The sequence below is a fragment of the Alligator sinensis genome, unplaced genomic scaffold (genome assembly GCF_000455745.1).
Source record: "Alligator sinensis unplaced genomic scaffold, ASM45574v1 scaffold667_1, whole genome shotgun sequence".
In the NCBI taxonomy this organism is placed as follows: Eukaryota; Metazoa; Chordata; order Crocodylia; family Alligatoridae; genus Alligator; species Alligator sinensis.
In genome coordinates, this window is record NW_005842636.1 from 483999 (window position 1) to 502361 (window position 18363).

An 18363-nucleotide genomic window follows, 5' to 3' on the forward strand; every position below is an offset into this window, starting at 1 on the left:
AAGAAGTTCTTCCTAATGTCTAGTCTAAATCTGCTCTCTGCTAGCTTGTGGCCATTATTTCTTGTAACCCCCGGGGGCGCCTTGGTGAGTAAAGCCTCACCAATTCCCTTCTGTGCCCCCGTGATGAACTTATAGGCAGCCACAAGGTCGCCTCTCAACCTTCTCTTGCGGAGGCTGAAAAGGTCCAGTTTCTCTAGTCTCTCCTCATAGGGCTTGGTCTGCAGGACCTTAACCATACGAGTGGCCCTTCTCTGGACCCTCTCCAGGTTATCCGCATCCCTCTTGAAGTGCGGCGCCCAGAATTGCACGCAGTACTCCAACTGCGGTCTGACCAGCGCCTGATAGAGGGGAAGTATCACCTCCTTGGACCTATTCGTCATGCATCTGCTGATGCACGATAAAGTGCCATTGGCTTTTCTGATGGCTTTGTCACACTGCCGACTCATGTTCATAATTGTTTCTGAGGTTGAAGTTACATGTTACACTCAGACCATACTAATGGGATTTAAATTGTGAGCATCCATAAATTAAAGCTCATTAATTCATGCTAATTGTCTTCTGAGCATCTCAAAGTTATAACACTTCAGAGAAGAGTTAACTCTGGGCTGTGCTACCTAGCTCATGTTAGGGTAACTTTAGTTGGCTTCATGGAGATAAAACAAGCAATTTGAAGTTCTCCAGGATCTTAGGATGCATTACTCTCAGCCACCGCCAACCTAGAACAGAGACACAGCCCAGGCATCCTGGTTCCTAGCCACGTCCCTGCTCACCAGCCCTCTAGTGGCAAGTCAGAGCTGTGTAGGCAGGAAACAGTATTAACCCCTAACATGTGATTTCTTACAGCACATTCTGTCTTTAATACCACTTAAATTTCTACAGATTTAGTATGGTCTGAATGTAACATGTAATTCCGCCCTGACAGAAGGGTCTCTTCCAGAAAAGCATCTGGTCTTGATCTGAAGACCACAAGAGATGTCAAAGCCATTACTTCCCTTCTAAGTTCTAGAAATATGTACATAGTTACAACTGAGGTGTCAAGCATGCAGCTTGTTGGCTGGACCCAGCATTTGGGGGTATGGTGAGGAAGCATGGCCTATTGCAGAGTTTGAGGCCCCCAAGCCCTGCTGGACATGACTGCCAGAGGAAGGGGAGTGAGTCAGGGCCCATCATTGCTCAGGCCTGCCATTGCCAGCTCCCTGTTACTGCCACTTGGCCCAATGATGCCAGACCCCCTGCCATTGCCTCTGGACCCACATTGCAGCGGGTAGCCCTGTGGCTCAAGCCTAGGATGAGCTTCATAGTCTAGATCCAGCTCAGGGCTTGAGGCAACTTTGACATCCACGGTTTACAGGGTTAGATTCCTTTTACTTTGAGAAAAATGAGGGATTATTCTATTGTGTCTTAACTCAGAAAATATGGGGCAGTGCATTCCTCAGAGGCACTATTAGCAGAATGATAGGAAAAAACTGTTGCCTGTCATGTGGGCTTTTCTCACCAAAGGTTACATACCTGAGTTCTTCAATTCCTCAGAGCTGTATTGATAAAGAAGGTCATATGTGCCACCCATCGATCCAGAAGCATAGTAATGAGTTCCAAAGTCATCAAAGATTCTGCTATATAAAGCATAGTTATACTCTAGAGGCAGACTGTTAAGTGCCTTTAGAAAGACATCAGAGAGCTGTAGATCTGACTCCTTCATTGTAAAGTTTGAAACTGCAATCACTTTATGGACCCTAATAAAGTTAGAATTCTATAAATAAAAAACAAAGAGAAATAGAATGTTGTTACACTTTGATTCATGGCAAAAGGTAGAAGAGCTAATAATATGTTCATACTTGGTTGTATACTGCAAAATGGGCTGGTATATTTCACTTGATTTAATCTTGAGTAAAATCAAGTGATTAATCCATTTGAGACAACAAGCACATTGTTAGATTTGAGAGAATATGACTCATTGTACAATATGTCAATAGGGCAATTGTCTTCTCATTTTTAATTTGTTTGTATTATGACAGTGCCTACTTTCAGGAATTTCATCTGATATCAGCTGTGCTAGGCATTACATAGTTCAGAAGGAGGCAGTCTCTGCCCTTAAGAATGTACAAAATAAATAGACAAGACAGGGAAAAGGTTGGGAAGAAGTCATGCAGCGTAGGAACAAGTGATTTATCTCTCCGGCCATAAACAGCTTAAGTATCTAGACTGTCATTTGTACACAGCTATTTTCACATTCCACTATCTAGATGTGAGGACCCCATGCTTTAGAAGAAAGCCACTAGAAGGAATGTCCCAGGGCTAGGGACATGATATTTTCAAAGTGTTCAACTCTGGGATAGCAAACTATGCCAGAACTCCTAAGCTCTTGGCTATAACACCTTAGGAGGCCCAAATCTAATCTGCAATGTTACACTTAAGCTTCTGACAAAAGGTAGAAGAGCTGAGAATATGTTCATCACAATTTGTATACTACAAATTGGGCTATGCAACAGGAAACCTGGAAGTCCTGACTCCAAGGAATCCAGGATACTCAGCAAAACTGATCTCCTGTCAGCTTCACGACTGCTATGCTGAGCATGTCAGATTTAAATGAGCAGCTTCAGGGAGAATATTCATTTCCAAAACACTAAGGGCCTCTCTACTCATGCAGGTAAAGGCACGATGGGATCTAATGTGTGATCCACATAATTGGGCCTCCTGCCATGCCATACATGCATGGCAGGCAGTATGACTGTGGGATCATGAATTTGATCCCATCACACCTTATTGCCAGTAAGGAGTCCAATCCTCCTACACTGGCAAGAAGCAAGCTGCCATGGCTGGGAGCCCTCTCAACTGATGGGGCCCTGAAGCTGGAAGCCCCATCAGCTGACCTGGGCTAACAGCCATGGGGCTTCCCAGGGATCCCCATGGCAGAGAGACCACATTTGACATACTATCATAGCTGCAGCTGGGACACCACAACTGACGCGATGTCCAAGCTGCAGGCATGCTTCATGCACCAGGGGCTGTGAGACCACAACTGACATGGTGTCTCGGTTGTGGTCAGTTGACTTGGTTGAGGTCCCACATCTGTGGTGATTCATGGAGCAACCCCACGGCTGGGACTTCACATCAGCTGCTGTCTCCCAAGCCACAGGCGTGCATGGGGCATCCCTACAGCTGGGAGTCCTGTCAACTGATGCGACTCCCAGCCACTGTGGTGTATGTTCTCACAACGGAAAGCCAGCATCAGCTGGGAGCTCCCAGACTCAGGAGGGGCCCAGGCCCACCTCCCAGGTGGGAGCTCTGACCAGCTGACAGGGCTCCCAACCACAAGAACTCCTGGCCATATATTCAATTAAAAGCATAATAGGAAGCACTTACAAAGTAGTTACACACATTTTGTGGAGTAACTTTGTGGCTTATTTTTCTTTTTATCACATCATTTATTGAATGGACTTCAGAAAAGCAGACTTTGACTCCCTCAGGGTTGAAGTCAAGAAGGCCAAAGTGCAGTTGGAGTTACAGCTAGCAAGGGATGAGAAGGGTAACAAGAAGGGTTTCTACAAATATGTTGGTAGCAAGAGGAGGATCAAGGGAAAGTGTGGGTCCCTTACTGAATAGGGGAGGCAAGCTTGTGAGAGAGGATGCAGAAAAGGCTGAAGTGCTCAATGCCTATTTTGCTTCAGTCTTCCCAGGCAAGGTCAGCTGCCAGACTACTGCACTGGGCAGCACAGTTTGGGGAGATGGGGAGCAGCCAACAGTGGTGAAAGAACAGGTTAGACACTATTTAGAAAAGCTGGACATATAGAAGTCCATGGGGCTGGATGAGATGCACCTGAGGTGCTGAGGGAGTTGGCTGATGTAATTGTAGGGCCACTGGCCATCATCTTTGAAAACTCATGGTGATCAGGAAAGGTCACAGGTGATTGGAAAAGGGCAAACATACTGTCCATATTTAAGAAAGGGAAAAAGGAGGATTCAGGAAACCACAGACCAGTCAGCCTCACCTCAGTCCATGGAGCAGATCCTCAAGGAATCCATTTCTAAGTACTTGGAGGAGAAGAAGGTGATTAGGAACAGTCAGCATGGATTCACCAAGGGCAAGTCATGCCTGACCGACCTGATTGCCTTCTATGATGAGATGACTGGCTCTGTGGATGTGGGGAGACTAGTGGATGTGGTATACCTTGATTTTAGCAAGGCTTTTGATATGGTCTCCCACAACATTCTTGAAGGCAAGCTAAGAAAGGATGGGTTGGATAAATGGACTGTAAGGTGGATAGAAAACTGGCTGGAGCATCGGGTTCAGAGGGTAGTAATCAATGGCTCAATATCTAGTTGGCAGCCGGTATCAAGTGGAGTGCCCAGGGGTCAGTTCTGGGGCTGGTTTTGTTCAATGTCTTCATCAATGACCTGGAAGATGGCATAGAGTGCACTCTCAGCAGGTCTGCAGATGACACCATGCTATGGGGAGTAGTAGATCTGCTGGAGGGTAGGGTTAGGATTCAGAGTCACTTCAACAAATTGGTGGATTGGGCCAAAAGACATCTCTTGAGGTTCAACAAGGACAAGCGCAAAGTCCTGCACTTAGGACAGAACAATCCCATGCACTGGTACAGGCTGGGACTGACTGGCTGTGCAGAAGCTCTGCAGAAAAAGACCTGCGGGTTACAGTGGACAATACACTGAATATGAGCCAACAGTGTGCCCTTGTTGCCAAGAAGGCTAACGGCATATTGGGCTGCATTGGTAGGTTTGTTGCTAGTAGGTCCAGGGAACTGATTATTCCCCTCTATTCTGCACTGGTGAGGCCACACCCAGAATACTGTGCCCAGTTTTGGGCCCCCCACTACAGAAAGCATGTGGACAAATTGTAGAGCATCTACTAGAGGGCAACAAAAATTTTTGCGGGGGGCTGGGACACATGATTTCTGAGGAGAGGCTGAGAGAACTGGGCTCGTTTAGTCTGGAGAAGAGAAGACTGAGAAGGGATTTAATAGCAGCCTTCAACTACCTGAAGTGGGGTTCAAAAGGGGATGGAGCTAGACTGTTCTCAGTGGTGGCAGATGGCAGAACAAGGAGCAATGGGTCCCAGCAGCTGGGGGCTGTGGCTGCCCCAGGGACTGCGTCTTCACTGCTGTGAAGGAGGGGGCTCCCAGCCATAGGAGCTTGCTTCCTGTGGGTGCAGAGGGAGCCTGGGATTGGGGTCTCCCTGCACTGGCAATTGTGTGTGATGGAATCTTATGCAGAATCCCACAATAATGCCTCCTGCCATTATGTTGGCAGGGGGCACAATTGTGTGGGTCATGCATCAGGTCCCATTGTGCCTTTTCCTCCACTTGTAGAGGGGCCTTAGAAAACCTTTTGACAATCTTGAAGTGAATGTAATATTTGTAATGAAATGCATATAAAAAGAACTGTAATATAGTGCAAGCATTTTGTGGTATTCAAGCTGTAATTAGAGGTTGTGTTAAGTTATTCAAAGTTGTGTCTATCTACTCTGTTTTGTATTGCACTACAAAGTCTTTAAAGGCATATCAATGCCATTTTGGACCACCTTAGGGAGCTCTTCCGTGAAAATGTCCTGTTCATTCATTCCCACTTTGTGTACTGCAAATGCCAAAAAAATAATGTACTTGGCTTTGGCACGCATTCAGCATTGCGCTCATGCCCTGTTTCAGGCATGTTTATTAACGCAGCACCGGGCAAGCCAGTATAGACACAGCCCAAAGAACTCTAGTCTGCTGAAGCCAGTTGTCAATTGTTTAGTCCATTATAGAGTATCCAAGGAGGCAAACACATTTTAGACTCTCCTAGGGACAGTTTCTGTCTCTCTTGTCTGCAGTTCATAAACTAATATTATAGTCAGTCCCTTGGCAAGGGTATGTTTACTCTTTATATATGTAAAACCCGAAGCAGATACAGTCTTAGCAGGATCCTACAAGTTTGCTCAGATTCTTTTCATGAAGTATAAAAAATAACATTTAGGGAAGAAGCTTTTCTCTTAATTGAAGACATTAAAATATATATTAATATATATTTCATTTTAGGGACAAAGTATTTTCTTTTTTAAAAAACCCAGCATAAGCCACGTTTTATTTTTTTATGCTAATGTTGGCATTTTTCATTTTAGAATATTGTTAATTCATTCTGGAAACAGACACATAAGGAAGAAGCAGCAAAAAAAATTGCTGCACATCAAATACCTTTGTGAAGAATGGTTTCTTGAACTAAGGAAGTCAAACACTATCTTATCCAGTTGACTATTGCCAGATATTCCAGTAAAATCTGGCAGATCAAATGGGTTCTAGGGGCCCTGATCCAGAGCCAAATGAGTCTTTCTATAGACTTTAGTGAATTTTGGATCAGGCATTTGCTGACCCCAACTGTTCTGGGCACATTCCAACAGACCATATAATCAAATGGTATATGATTATGATAGGCTCAACAGGAGCCGAGTGATAAGAAATAATGGAAATATTTAACACCAATAAAGCAGTTTAAAACATGTAATGGGCTATGCAGATGTTAACTAATTAATTTACAGCAGAAAGGCCTTCAAGACATTCCAATTTTGCCTGCAAAAAAAACTAGACATTGCCCCAGATTTCCTTATATGTAGTAAAGAGAATGATGAAAGGGTTATTTATTATTTAATTGGGGAGGGCTTAGAGCAAATCTATGGGACATATAAAAGGATGGGGAAATATGTCAGATTGCTCATACCAAAAAGTTAGAAGTAGAGCTAGCCAGAAAAGAAAAATATAGTTTAATGAAAAAAATTCAAGTTTTGATTCCTTCCAGTGTAGAATAAAAAATAGACCTTTTAAATGATTCTTCCATAGTATCTGAGTTTCTGAACCAAAGGCTGGGTTTAGGTTGAGGTTGGAATGCTTTACCTGAATGGTTATTCTCAGCTCAAGTATGTTTTTACAGTATTCTATCATTGTTATGCTATGCGTTTTTTTAGGTACAATTAGAGCTACCTTGAGTCTTCTTTTTTTGGCAAAAATACTCAGTAAAGCAGGGAAATGTTGTATTTGTGTGCAAATTCAGTGTATTTTGGGGCTACAAAATAAAACTCCTCTTATAAATATCACCATTTATGGTGATAACCTATGTTTTGAAAATTAGGATCTTTAAGAACCTCAAATAAACAGAATTGCCTGTTTTTTAATTCAGCAATATTCTGGTTTGATAGCCATATCAGCCTTGTGTACCGACTGCCTTTATCACAAGCCCAGTAATTTGTCATTAAAAGGGTTTTTGTGCTACCTTGATGATTAAATGTGACCTCTTACATATCCACCATTCTCTGAACTAAGCAGATGGAGATAAAAGGAAAGGACAAAATTAGGAGGCTATTTTATTCTACCTTTTTATAGGATGCTTCAATAGCTTCTCTGAAGGAGGAAGATGATGTGACTTTTACTTTTTTCTTTCTTGAGAAAAGAAATGGGATCCCAGAAGAGCTTCTACCAGATGAAGAGGATGAACTACTTGAAGCAGACTCAGAGTTCAGAGGAATTAAATCATTGTAGAAATCTGATTTTACATCATCTTCTTCATTTTCCACCTAAAATTACAGAAAAGAAAAACAAATTACTCAAAGAGGATGCTGTTACAGCTAACTACTAAGCAACAACAATCTGAAATTTTCCAGAAACAATGTGCATGCATATTTAAGAAATGGTGAATTGATTATTTGCTTCTCAAAGGACACATTTTAAAGAATGGTGTTTAAGACACCTATGAAAAAATGTATTATTTGCATGCACATATCAGTGTCAGTGAATGTGAAAAAGGGTCCTGTAGAACAGTGGCTCTCAACCTTTTTTGTACCAGGACCCATTTGTAAACACCAATGGCCAGTCCTAACCCAGTGCACCTCACTCCCGACCCACTGCCCCCTCCCCCATGCCCCTCTCCCCCAGAGTGTGGGGTAGGGCATGGGTGTGTGTGGGACATGGGGGAGCCTCAAGCAACCCCTTGCAGGCTGGAACTTTGCCAGCCTGGGAGGCAAAAGTCACGGTTTCCCACGGTTTTCTCCTTTAAAGGAGAATCCATTTTTAAAGTTTGTTTATCCATTTTTAAAATTTGTTTGCAACCCTTTCATATATTCTTGCAACCCACTTTTGGGTCATGACCCACAGGTTGAGTAATGCTGCTGTTGAAGATAAGGGCATTATTCACTTTGAAAAGACTTAAAAAGGCTGAACTACAACTACAATTTCCAGCCAGCTTTTCAAAATCACTGGTATTCAAGGATGCCCAAACTTTTTGCAGTTGTGTGTTCCCTTGTGCATACCAAGCATAAGACAACCTGGTTGCATAAAGTAGCCCACTTTTTCACATAAAAGTCAAGCATAGGCAAAACAAAACTTCCTTGGACATTTGAAAATGTTCAGATCATTTTTATTGTGGTTGTTTTCTTCGCTTTTCTTTTCTTTTTTGTCTGCATCCAGTTTTGCCCATGACCACAGGTTTGGATTTCAGTTGGGAACATAAGGGGAAAATGAATTACTAAGAGCAAGGCTGCTTTCATAGTCTCTCCAATGTATTTCAATCAACAATTCACAAAAAGAAGACTGCATATGTTTATACGTGTTACTGAACTTTTGGATGTGTGCCTTTCTGTGTACCGAGACCTTGTAGTGGTGGAGACACTTGTGTATCCCAGTGATCCTTAGAGCTATGTTGCTCAGAGTCTCACACTGGCAGGGTCACCTATAGTGAACAGGCCTGAGGGGAGGTTCCAGACAAGCTATGGTCCAACCACAAATCCTCAATTGCAGATCAGATGGATGATGATGTTAGGATCTCAACAACTGTCAAGTCAGAAGAAGACTGCAGCAAGATGGAGGTTTCTCGTCACCTAAATTTATCCCTTGCTACTGGGCCCAGATCTCCACTTTGTCAAGATTATGTGGTTATTGTTTCCATATAGCAACTTCCTCACATTAAATAAACTAAGTCACATGCAGGCTTCTACCATAGGAAACAATACACTCTCCTGCACCAACCTCCAAAAGCCCTGTGACGATGGACCAGTGGTGACAGAGATGGGACTAGTGAATCCGGCAATCTCTAGACACAAATCTGCATGCAAGTGGTGGTAGCCTGATGGTCGTCTTTCACCTGGGTTGACTGAGCAGTCTTACTCAAGCTCCCCTCTGCTCACCCCATGTGGGGAAGGAGCTAGAAAAGGTGCCCTAAAGCAAGGCTATCTTATCTGCTCCTGGGTGGATACCCACATCCAATGAGATCAGTCTCTCTCAGTCAAAGACATCATAAGATAACAATAATTTTCACAACATAGAATTTTTTCATCTTTATAGATAACCAAGACAATGAATGACCAGAAAGAAGAACTCCCATCATCTTCAGGGAGCTAGTGAGACACATCAACATTCCAGCTCTTAGTAAGACAAGATCTGACTGGATGCAAGCCAGCTGAGGGAAGAAGGCAGAGGCTACACTGTTGGAGATCCTTGCAGACCTTTGTATTCTTGAAGAGATTTGGTGTTGAGGGTTCTTCATATTGCTGTTGTAGGCTTTTGGTGTTTTGGAACAAGCTAGATGTTTACAATGAAGCTGACAAGACAGTGATATGTCCAGTAGTCATCAGTTCCTTGCATAACTCATGTGATATGGATATTCATTCAATCACTGGCTCTAACCATAAAATAGTCAAGGAGATGCCAGTGCTTAGAGCCAGGGTGTCTCTAGATAGTCGTGTATTTGTTACTCTACCTGATGATGATCATGCTCCACACATTTGCTGAGAAGGATGCTGTTGAAGTTAGCTTTCCCTGCTCCCTCCTTTCCAGTGGTGCCACTCCAGAGTTCCAAATCATGTCTGACTCTGGTGTTAAATTCATCTTATCCTCCGTGTGAGAATTAGTCAGAATATGGTCAAGGTTGTAGTAGAACTGTTCTTTGACATCATTGTCAGCATTAAGCATTGGGGCATTCGCGCTGATGATGATGGCATACTGACTGTTGTTCAGCTTAAGACAAAGGGTCAGACGATGTGTGTTAATGCCCACAGGGAGCTCCATAAGTTGACTGACAAGCTGATTCTTGCTGGTAAAGCCAATGCTGTGAAAGCATCTGTCCTGTGCTTGTTTCCCCTTGCAGAAAATCCTCCATGTCTTATGGGAAGATCACAGCACAAAGGCTGGCATTGTTGCTGAATCCAAAGTTACCAGCACTGAGTTGGTGATCCTCAAGCACCAACTTTGATGGACAAGACACTGTGTGTGGATGCCTGACTCCTGACTCCCAAAACAAGTGCTCTACTCCCAGCTTAGTAGTGGCCTGAGATCTTGTGATGGACAGAGGAAACACTACAAGGACACTTTGAACCTCAAGAAAATGGAGGCCAACATCAAGGGTTGGGAGGAGCTGGCTGCTAAGCAACCTCAATAGTACCACAACCGCAATCTAGTGGCAGCCTGTTTTGAGGCAAAATGTCTTGCCCTCAAAGCACAGAAGAGAGAATGATGGACGTTCTACTGATGACTACTGGACATATCACTGTCTCGTCAGCTTCAATATGAACATCTACCTCTCATGCATGCCAGGAGCTGTAGGTGGCTGAGTAGCACTGGGGCAGGGGCAGCATGGTGGCCAAACTCAGCTTCCTGGCAGCCCTCATGTCAGCAGCTCACTCTTGCCCTCACACTCTGGCTGCCACTGCCAGTGTATCTCCTGCTACCACTGGACCTGGCCCTTCTGCCCAGGCATCCCAGTCTATCTGCTTCCACCTGCTGCCAAGGGTGCTCCAGATGGAGCAGGCAGGGGTGTCTGTTCTCCATGGAGATCCTGACCACCTACTCCATCTGGCACCCCTGGTGGTGGGTGTAGGGTGAATGGGGCCAGATAGGATAAATTGGTGTCTCCCACCTCCCCCTTGCCCCCCACCTCTCTGCTGCACTGTGTGGTATAAACAGCCATGATAGGGGGGCCAAGGTCAGGTCAGCTCTCTCCCCCTAGCCCTCAAGAGCTCACCAAAACTCCTTAAGTGGCCCTCCAGCCCAAATAACTGTCCACCCCTGAGTTATATATCTCTAGCCTTCTGAAGGCTGCTCTACCCTTCTACTGGTGGATGTCAAGTACATATGAAAGCCCTGTCATCAAGGTAGCCTTGCAGAGAGAGGGAGCAAACCACATGGCTTCCCCTATTCTACATTTGATCTCAGAGGGCCACTCAACCTACAAATCATCTAAATATGAATACAATTAAACTTTTTTCATAGCACCCTTGGTTGTCTGTTTTTGGATCAATCACTCTTTTCATATCATTGCTAACTCCCCCCTCCTCCCATCCCCTGCACTTACGACAAAATAGATCTCATCCACTGAACTGATCTCTTTGGTATCCTTCCTTTGTCCTTTTCCTGTTTGCAGAGCTCCAGTTGGGTTCAACAAGGCCTTACAAACATGTATGTGGCAATTATATAATTCTTTTTTTTTACATCATGATCTACAGAGCACATCAGAGTTTAAAAGTCTCATGAGCATAACATGGATTATGACCATTGAAAGAAGGTCTCAAGTAAGTAGCACAGTGTGGTGGCTTTATTACTCATGTAGTACCTGAAAGCTGACAGTCTCAATATTTGCAGGAACGCGGAATAATTTCCTGGTGTCATTGCTTTTTACTGTAGTACATTTGCCCCCATAGAATGAGTTACCAAGGACTTCTCCACAGCTTTCTCCTGCCAAAAGGTTATATCTAGAGAGACAGTACATTCCAGAAATAAATCAAACAGTCACAGAAAAAATATACAGGGTGAGATTCTAGCTAATTTAAGTACATGCAACTGCACTGAGGATAATGCAGGTTTGGGCATATCTAGGAATCCCAAAAAGAGGGTGTGGGACATGTTACCAGCATGGTAGAGGTGATGAAGCCCACCCTTTCACTTCCCCCAACCCCAGTTGGACAGATTGTACCACACCATCTCCTGCACTGCACCAGTTGGGGGCTTCGTTAGCAGCAGTGGGGTGCCAGGCTTGACTGGGGACAACACTGATAGATGGGTCCTCTCCACCTTTCAGGCACTCCTGTCCCCTACCCAGTCCCAAGCCAGGTATCTCTCACTGGCCAGGAGCAGATACTGGAAGCAGGGCCTAACCACCACCACTATCCCTGGCTGGCACCCCACATAGCTGCTTCCTGCCACTGGAGTCACTAGGACAACATAGAAAATGGAGTGGAGAGGAGGGAGCAGGGACCTTCCCACTGCTGCTCCTCTAGCCCAGCACCCCATGCAACAGCTTCTCATCTGGAGAAGAGCAGGGGTGGTCCTGGGGTTTCCCCAACTCCCAGATCTGTGTCAGCAGTAGGCAGATTCCCCCCCCCCCCCCACTTCTTCACTTGCTTCATGCTTGGTTTCCACAGGTGTCCCAGGCCAAGGCAAGGCTCCAGCCCCACGTCATACTCTTCAGGAGACCCAGGCATCAGGGCTGCAGGGAACTAAAGCTACTGGCAGGTGAGCTAAACTTTGGGAGGGGGTGTGACCATGCCACTGAACCGCCTCCAGAGCCTCCCGTAACAGGGAGCCAAAGGCTCCTTTTACTAAAAAGGGAAAACACAGCAGGCTAGCAGAGGCATGGGCTGCATGCTGTGCAAGAGTATGTTACCTATTAGAGCCAATGAGGAACATCTGTGTGGGCTACTAAGTCAGATGCCTGGGGGAAAATGGGAGGAGGACAGGCACCTTGCAAGGAGCTGAGGTCTCTGGAGAGAGCACCTGGTTGAGAATCCTCCAGCAGCCCCCAAAGCACTCCAAAGGCAGAGAGGTGAGAGCCCCAGGGGACGAGAGCTACTCAAATGTTTGTTTACCCAGAGTGGGGGAGGTTTTTGTTAAATCAGTAGCTTGCCTTCTTTATTCTAGTTTTTAACCAGCAGACTAGGTGTGGCTGTAAGGGATGAAGACGAGGCCACAGGGGAGTGACTGAGGAGCACCCTGAGGTTTAGAGCCCTGCCAGGGGCAGGGCACAAGACATAAGCAGCTTGAGCCAAGAGGGCCAAAGCTCAAGTCCAAGAGGGGCAATAGAGGTGGCCTGAATCTGGGAGGACCAGAGTTGGAGCCTGATAGGAATGAAGAGGGGGCTAAAAGGGACCCAGAATCTGAGAAGCGTGAAACTAGGGCCAGAGGGGGCCCAAAGCCCAGGAGGGTTGAAAGCAGAGCCTGGGCCCAGAGCCCCAAAAAGGGGCAAGATTAGAGCTGCAGCCCAGAAGCCAAGGTCTGGTGCAGAGGGACTAGGCTAAGAGGGCTACAGCTAGGAAAAACAAGGGGCCAAAGTCAGGAAGGCCAAAGCCACTACAAAAGTGTTAAGGCCTGAGAAGGACAACTGTTGCAGTGGAGTTGGGTGACCTCTCTGACAAGGTATTGTGTATCATCTGCAAGGCATAGGAATGGCTATAGGGGCAGGCAGAGGCCAGAAAGACAGCCCGTAAGGCAGATGGTGTCCTAGGGCACCAGTAGGGCCAGAAAGGCCACAATGGATTGAATAAAGGCAGATTGGCAGTGGACTGGACTCCCCCTGGGGCTTGGGGAACCCTCCCCACCTTTTGATTAGAACAACATCAAGGCATGACAGGTGAGCAGTAGGGAAGGGCACCCAATGGACAAGAGGAGGCAGGAGTTGTGCAACTCTTAGAGCACACTATGTGCCATTGGCCTGTCACACCTCCCCTGAATACAGGTCTATGGTAAGGATCTGACCCAAATGTATGTTACTTGTTTCGAAGGATCCTTTAATTCATGAATGTATCTCAAAATGCAGCTTTACTATTACGGGGCACCTATAGATGTGCAGTGAGGCTGCTCTGATGCATTGTAATTACAGCGCGTAGGAGCAAACTCAATTAACTGAACCTACTGGGGTGTGGTAATTATCATGCTTCAGCAGACTCCAGTGTCACGTGTATCAGTGTCCCCATGCTGAAAAAAGGCAGCAGGGGTGCTTTAACTAAAGCTTGTTTGATCAGCATCCCTGCCATTTTTCACGGAGGGGTTGCTAATATACATGACGCTCCAGGCGCTTTAATTAGAGCAGCCTTGGAGTTGCTTTAATTAAAGTACTCCCTCCCCCCATACCCCGCCAAACTCTCGGAGCACATGTATAAACACACGTGGTTATCTATCCCTGTCAATCCAGGACCTTGCAACATTCTTCATGGTGTTGCCAGAACACCTTGGGCTGAAAATACCTGAAGAGTCTGTACATGTTCCCTCTGACACATTCATAGCCTTCTGATTTGATTTTGTTTTAGAAGTGCTTTATGGCAGAAAAGTGGAATTTCACACTTCTGAATACCCAGTAGCTAACAAAAACAATCCTAAAACATTTAAAGAGCCCTGGGGCTCTTTAGCCTGAAAAAGCGCAGGCTCAGGGGTGATCTGATGGCCACCTACAAGTTTATCAGGGGTGACCACCAGTATCTGGGGGAACGTTTGTTCACCAGAGCGCCCCAAGGGATGACGAGGTCGAATGCTCACAAACTACTTCAAGATCGTTTCAGGCTGGACATAAGGAAGAACTTCTTTACTGTCCAAGCCCCCAAGGTCTGGAACAGCCTGCCACCGGAGGTGGTTCAAGCGCCTTCATTGAACACCTCCAAGATGAAACTGGATGCTTATCTTGCTGGGATCCTATGACCCCAGCTGACTTCCTGTCCTTTGGGCGGGGGGCTGGACTCGATGATCTTCCAAGGTCCCTTCCAGCCCTGATGTCTATGAAATCTATGAAATCTATGAAAGGTGGGATAGGAATCTAACCAAAAAAATATAAAGGTAAAGCAGAACAATACATTCTGGGGACATTTTCCATCTCAAAGCACGGCCAAGACATCATATAACTGACAAATTTCTGATGTGTGAACCTCTCACTGCTGAGAGGGACAAGTGGATGCCCAAGGCTTCTGGAGGTGCTCTCTATTGTATTCTATATAGGGGGCAAGGGCATGCCTTAACAGCCAAGTTCTTATAATTTCTCTAAATTTTTAACAAAAAGCCATCATGTATTTGATCCAGCTGCAATCACTAGTGTATCACTACAGTAGCTATCTCAGCTATATAAGAGTTAATGAGATAAAAAAGAACTAAGCTACAAAAACTCAAGCAAAAGCAGCATACCCATTGCCCATTAACTGTGCACTGGGGATGCTCTCGGATCTCCTGTTGCACACAGTCTTTATCCGCCTACAGTTCCTTTCATCTGAGTTGTCACCGCAATCATTTTCTCCATTGCATTCTAGACTTTTGACAACGCAGCGACCTGTTTCAGAGAAATGGCAACAAGCATTTTCATGCATTTTCTATATTCTTGTGGCTTGTATTTATGCCCAGTTGCACTGGTTTAACTTAAGATTTTGGTAAACCTTATGTGGATGAACTTACTTTGTTTTAAATTTAGTTCATTTTAGTTAAACATCAACCTAAATAAGCTACCTTTAACCGTTTGCACAGGTTTAGTAAAAATGAAGCAAAAGTATATTCAAACAAAGCTTAAATCTTTAAATATAGGCTCGAGCAAAGAAACTCCTCCTACTAGGACTTTGTGTTCTATATCTACAAAACTCTTACTAGAGCACTGTGTTCTTCATTAGACAAACAGAGACCACACCAGATATTCTGGAACAAAAGGTACCCTGGCTTTTGGCAGCTCATTGCAACCACAATGAAAACAGGCGGAAGACGCACTAACATAGAAGCTTCTATTTTATACACAAATAGCTTGGTGAGCTGTTCTCTCCCTTCTCTCCTCCACCAATAAAAGCGCACATAAATACATAGGACACACAGAGTATATAAATGTTATTTTTCAGATAAGTGGTCTACTATTTTTAATGTTTCGGGTGTATGTGTAAATTAGCAGTTATGGAGTTAAGAATAATATTACCATTTTCACACTGGAACTTGTTTCTGCAGTCAACTTCCTCAATGTTGCAAAGTTTAGTTGGGAAGCATCTCCGGGAATCCACCAACTGCTCAGTACAAGGCTGGCCCCCAAACTGAGATGGGCGTAGCAGAGACCTTGTCCGAAACTGAAAGCAGACACAAATGGGGGCATTTATGTGCTACTTGTTCTGGGGGGCACTAGTGAGCAACAGGAAGAGATGTACACAGGTGAGTGCAGCTAAACGTCTGATGCTCCCACAGAACCCAGGGATAAGGATGTACATACCCAATAATTCAAGTCAAAGCATAACCTGGATCTGAGGTAAGGCAAAAAAACTGAGTTTCTGAGATTGGATTGAATATACTTCCAAATGTTCAAAATCAGGAACAAATACTTTCCATAAGGGCCATGAAAGTTGTCTCAAGCTATACCATTTCAAACCACCTTGCTTTTAGCTAATGTGCAGAGTACAGGGAGGGGAGAACCTCACGATATTTTGTGGTTTGAGCTGGATAAGATGAGGATCCAAAAGTTTATTTGCATATTTTACTCAATGCTTCCCTTGTGTATTTGGTAGGCTGGGCCAAAAACATTCTGAAAACAGGTCATTTTTTTTTTTTTCCTTTTACCCGAAATAGTATGAGGGCAGCATCTATTTCCATTCTCAAATCAAGGTGCATTGCTGGTAGGGGATCTCTTCTGCTCATCTCTTAGAACATGTATATAATTTTAACAGGTCTGTCACAGTGTCACGTATGTCCCCTAAAAGCTAAATGTTATGCTTAGTTTCATTTTTAGTAGTGGGTGATTCTCACCTTGAAAGCTTCAGGTCACTAGACAGAGTACAGATTTAAGAAGTGGTCGAGATTCCAGAAATCAGTTGGGATTTACTTGGATCTTTCTCACTAATTCAGAACTCGGCATGCAGATTTATGAAGGCAGACTGTGCCAGTCTCACTCTGTCCAACATAAAAGGGACTACGTATATATGACAGCCCCCTTCCTAACATCATAATTTGGAAAGACATCACATCTTCGTATGACTCAGCTGTCCCTTTTCTAAGTAGATTGTTACCATGTTCCTCCCATGGCTTGTTTGCCACTATTCTTCCTGCTGTCAAAGGCTGAACCTGGAGATTATCAGTGCAAGCAATTTTTTTTTTTACTAGGCACAATAAAATGTGCAGTTAGTAAAACTGGAGGAGCATTTAATCTATAGCTTTCTAATGGTGAAAAACAGCAAACAAAGGAGGTCAACAGTTCACCTATGTGCAAGTGTTCACTTACATCCCTGCAGTTTGTTTGTGGGTTGTTGCAGTGCTTTTCTGCTCAGTTTTCAGTTCTTGTAGCCCTTCTTTCTGCCAGCTGCTAGAGGCCAGAAAGTGTAATCTGATGGCAACTTCTGCAAACAGATTTCAATGAGCTGAGCTTCAGCCTGAACAGCCAGACAGCCAGTGCTAGACACAGGATTTCATCCATGTTCCCATTTTTTATCTGAAGAGGCATTGTGCTTATTGTGTGGGGACTCCTGAACCAATAACTGTGCAGATTGCTTATCTGTATGATAGTGTACAGATGAGAAGAAAAATGGGAATGGTGACCAGACTTGGACTAAATCATCTTCCTATGAAAGTTCCATGCTGGTTGACTCCCTACATTTCCCAGTATATCCTACTGGAAGGGAATATTTTGCAGGCTGAAGAGCAGCAGGAAACATGAGTATCCAAGAATGGAGACATTTTACCTTCCCTTGACTATAAGAATTTTCATAATCGATCAGACTTAAGTCCCAGATGCTGTCCCAAGCATCTGAAGATCAGATGCTTCAAAGGAAAGCTTAAAAGCTAGATAATCTGCCCCCAGGAGGGAAATTTCATGTAGGCTGTGGTATCCATGAAATGAGCCAACTACCTCATGCTTCCTTGTGCACTCCTGCTCCACTCTAGGAGCACTTCCTGACAAGGCAAGCCAAAACTTTTGGGATGCTTTAGTACGTAAAGATACAGACAAGTGCATAATGGGATTCACAAGATACCTAAGTTCTGGTCAGGGAAGTAGAGTTGGAATTAATGTTGAGAGAAGCAACCTTAATTTTCCCTGTCAGCCATGGCAGTACTTGGACTCATTTTGTCTCTTCATAACTTTCCAGTGCATTATGAGATCTGAGCCCATCATTAAAATGTTTGTACATCCTACAAATGTAAAGAAACATACTGTGGAATATGTACGATGTACTGTCACTTTTGGGGACCCAGAAGGACTTGTAAACTTGAAGAGACCTTCTCCATGGAAGACTCATTTCTAATAGTGGCACTGCCCCTTGGCAAGGGAAGCTGGTACATATGTCATATATATGCTCATACTAAAGACAGGAAAAGTGTAAGCGTGATTTGTGGTATCCAAAAATTTGTTCTTTCTGTTGTGATCTATTTTTCTAAGTCGGTATTCTCCAATTCTTTCCCT

General features: G+C 44.5%; 1 protein-coding gene across 1 annotated transcript in view; it reads right to left on the minus strand.

Annotated features, from left to right (window-relative positions):
- The window catches only part of LOC102376566 (complement component C6-like), a 109418-nt gene that overhangs the window by 35816 nt on the left and 55239 nt on the right, over window positions 1–18363 (minus strand). Inside the window, exons 5-9 of the mRNA XM_014524590.2 lie at window positions 15901–16045; window positions 15135–15276; window positions 11584–11722; window positions 7358–7558; window positions 1510–1750 (exon numbers count right to left, since the gene is read on the minus strand). Of these exons, the coding sequence (XP_014380076.1) occupies window positions 1510–1750; window positions 7358–7558; window positions 11584–11722; window positions 15135–15276; window positions 15901–16045 (868 nt within the window). The remainder of the gene's footprint in view (window positions 1–1509; window positions 1751–7357; window positions 7559–11583; window positions 11723–15134; window positions 15277–15900; window positions 16046–18363) is intronic.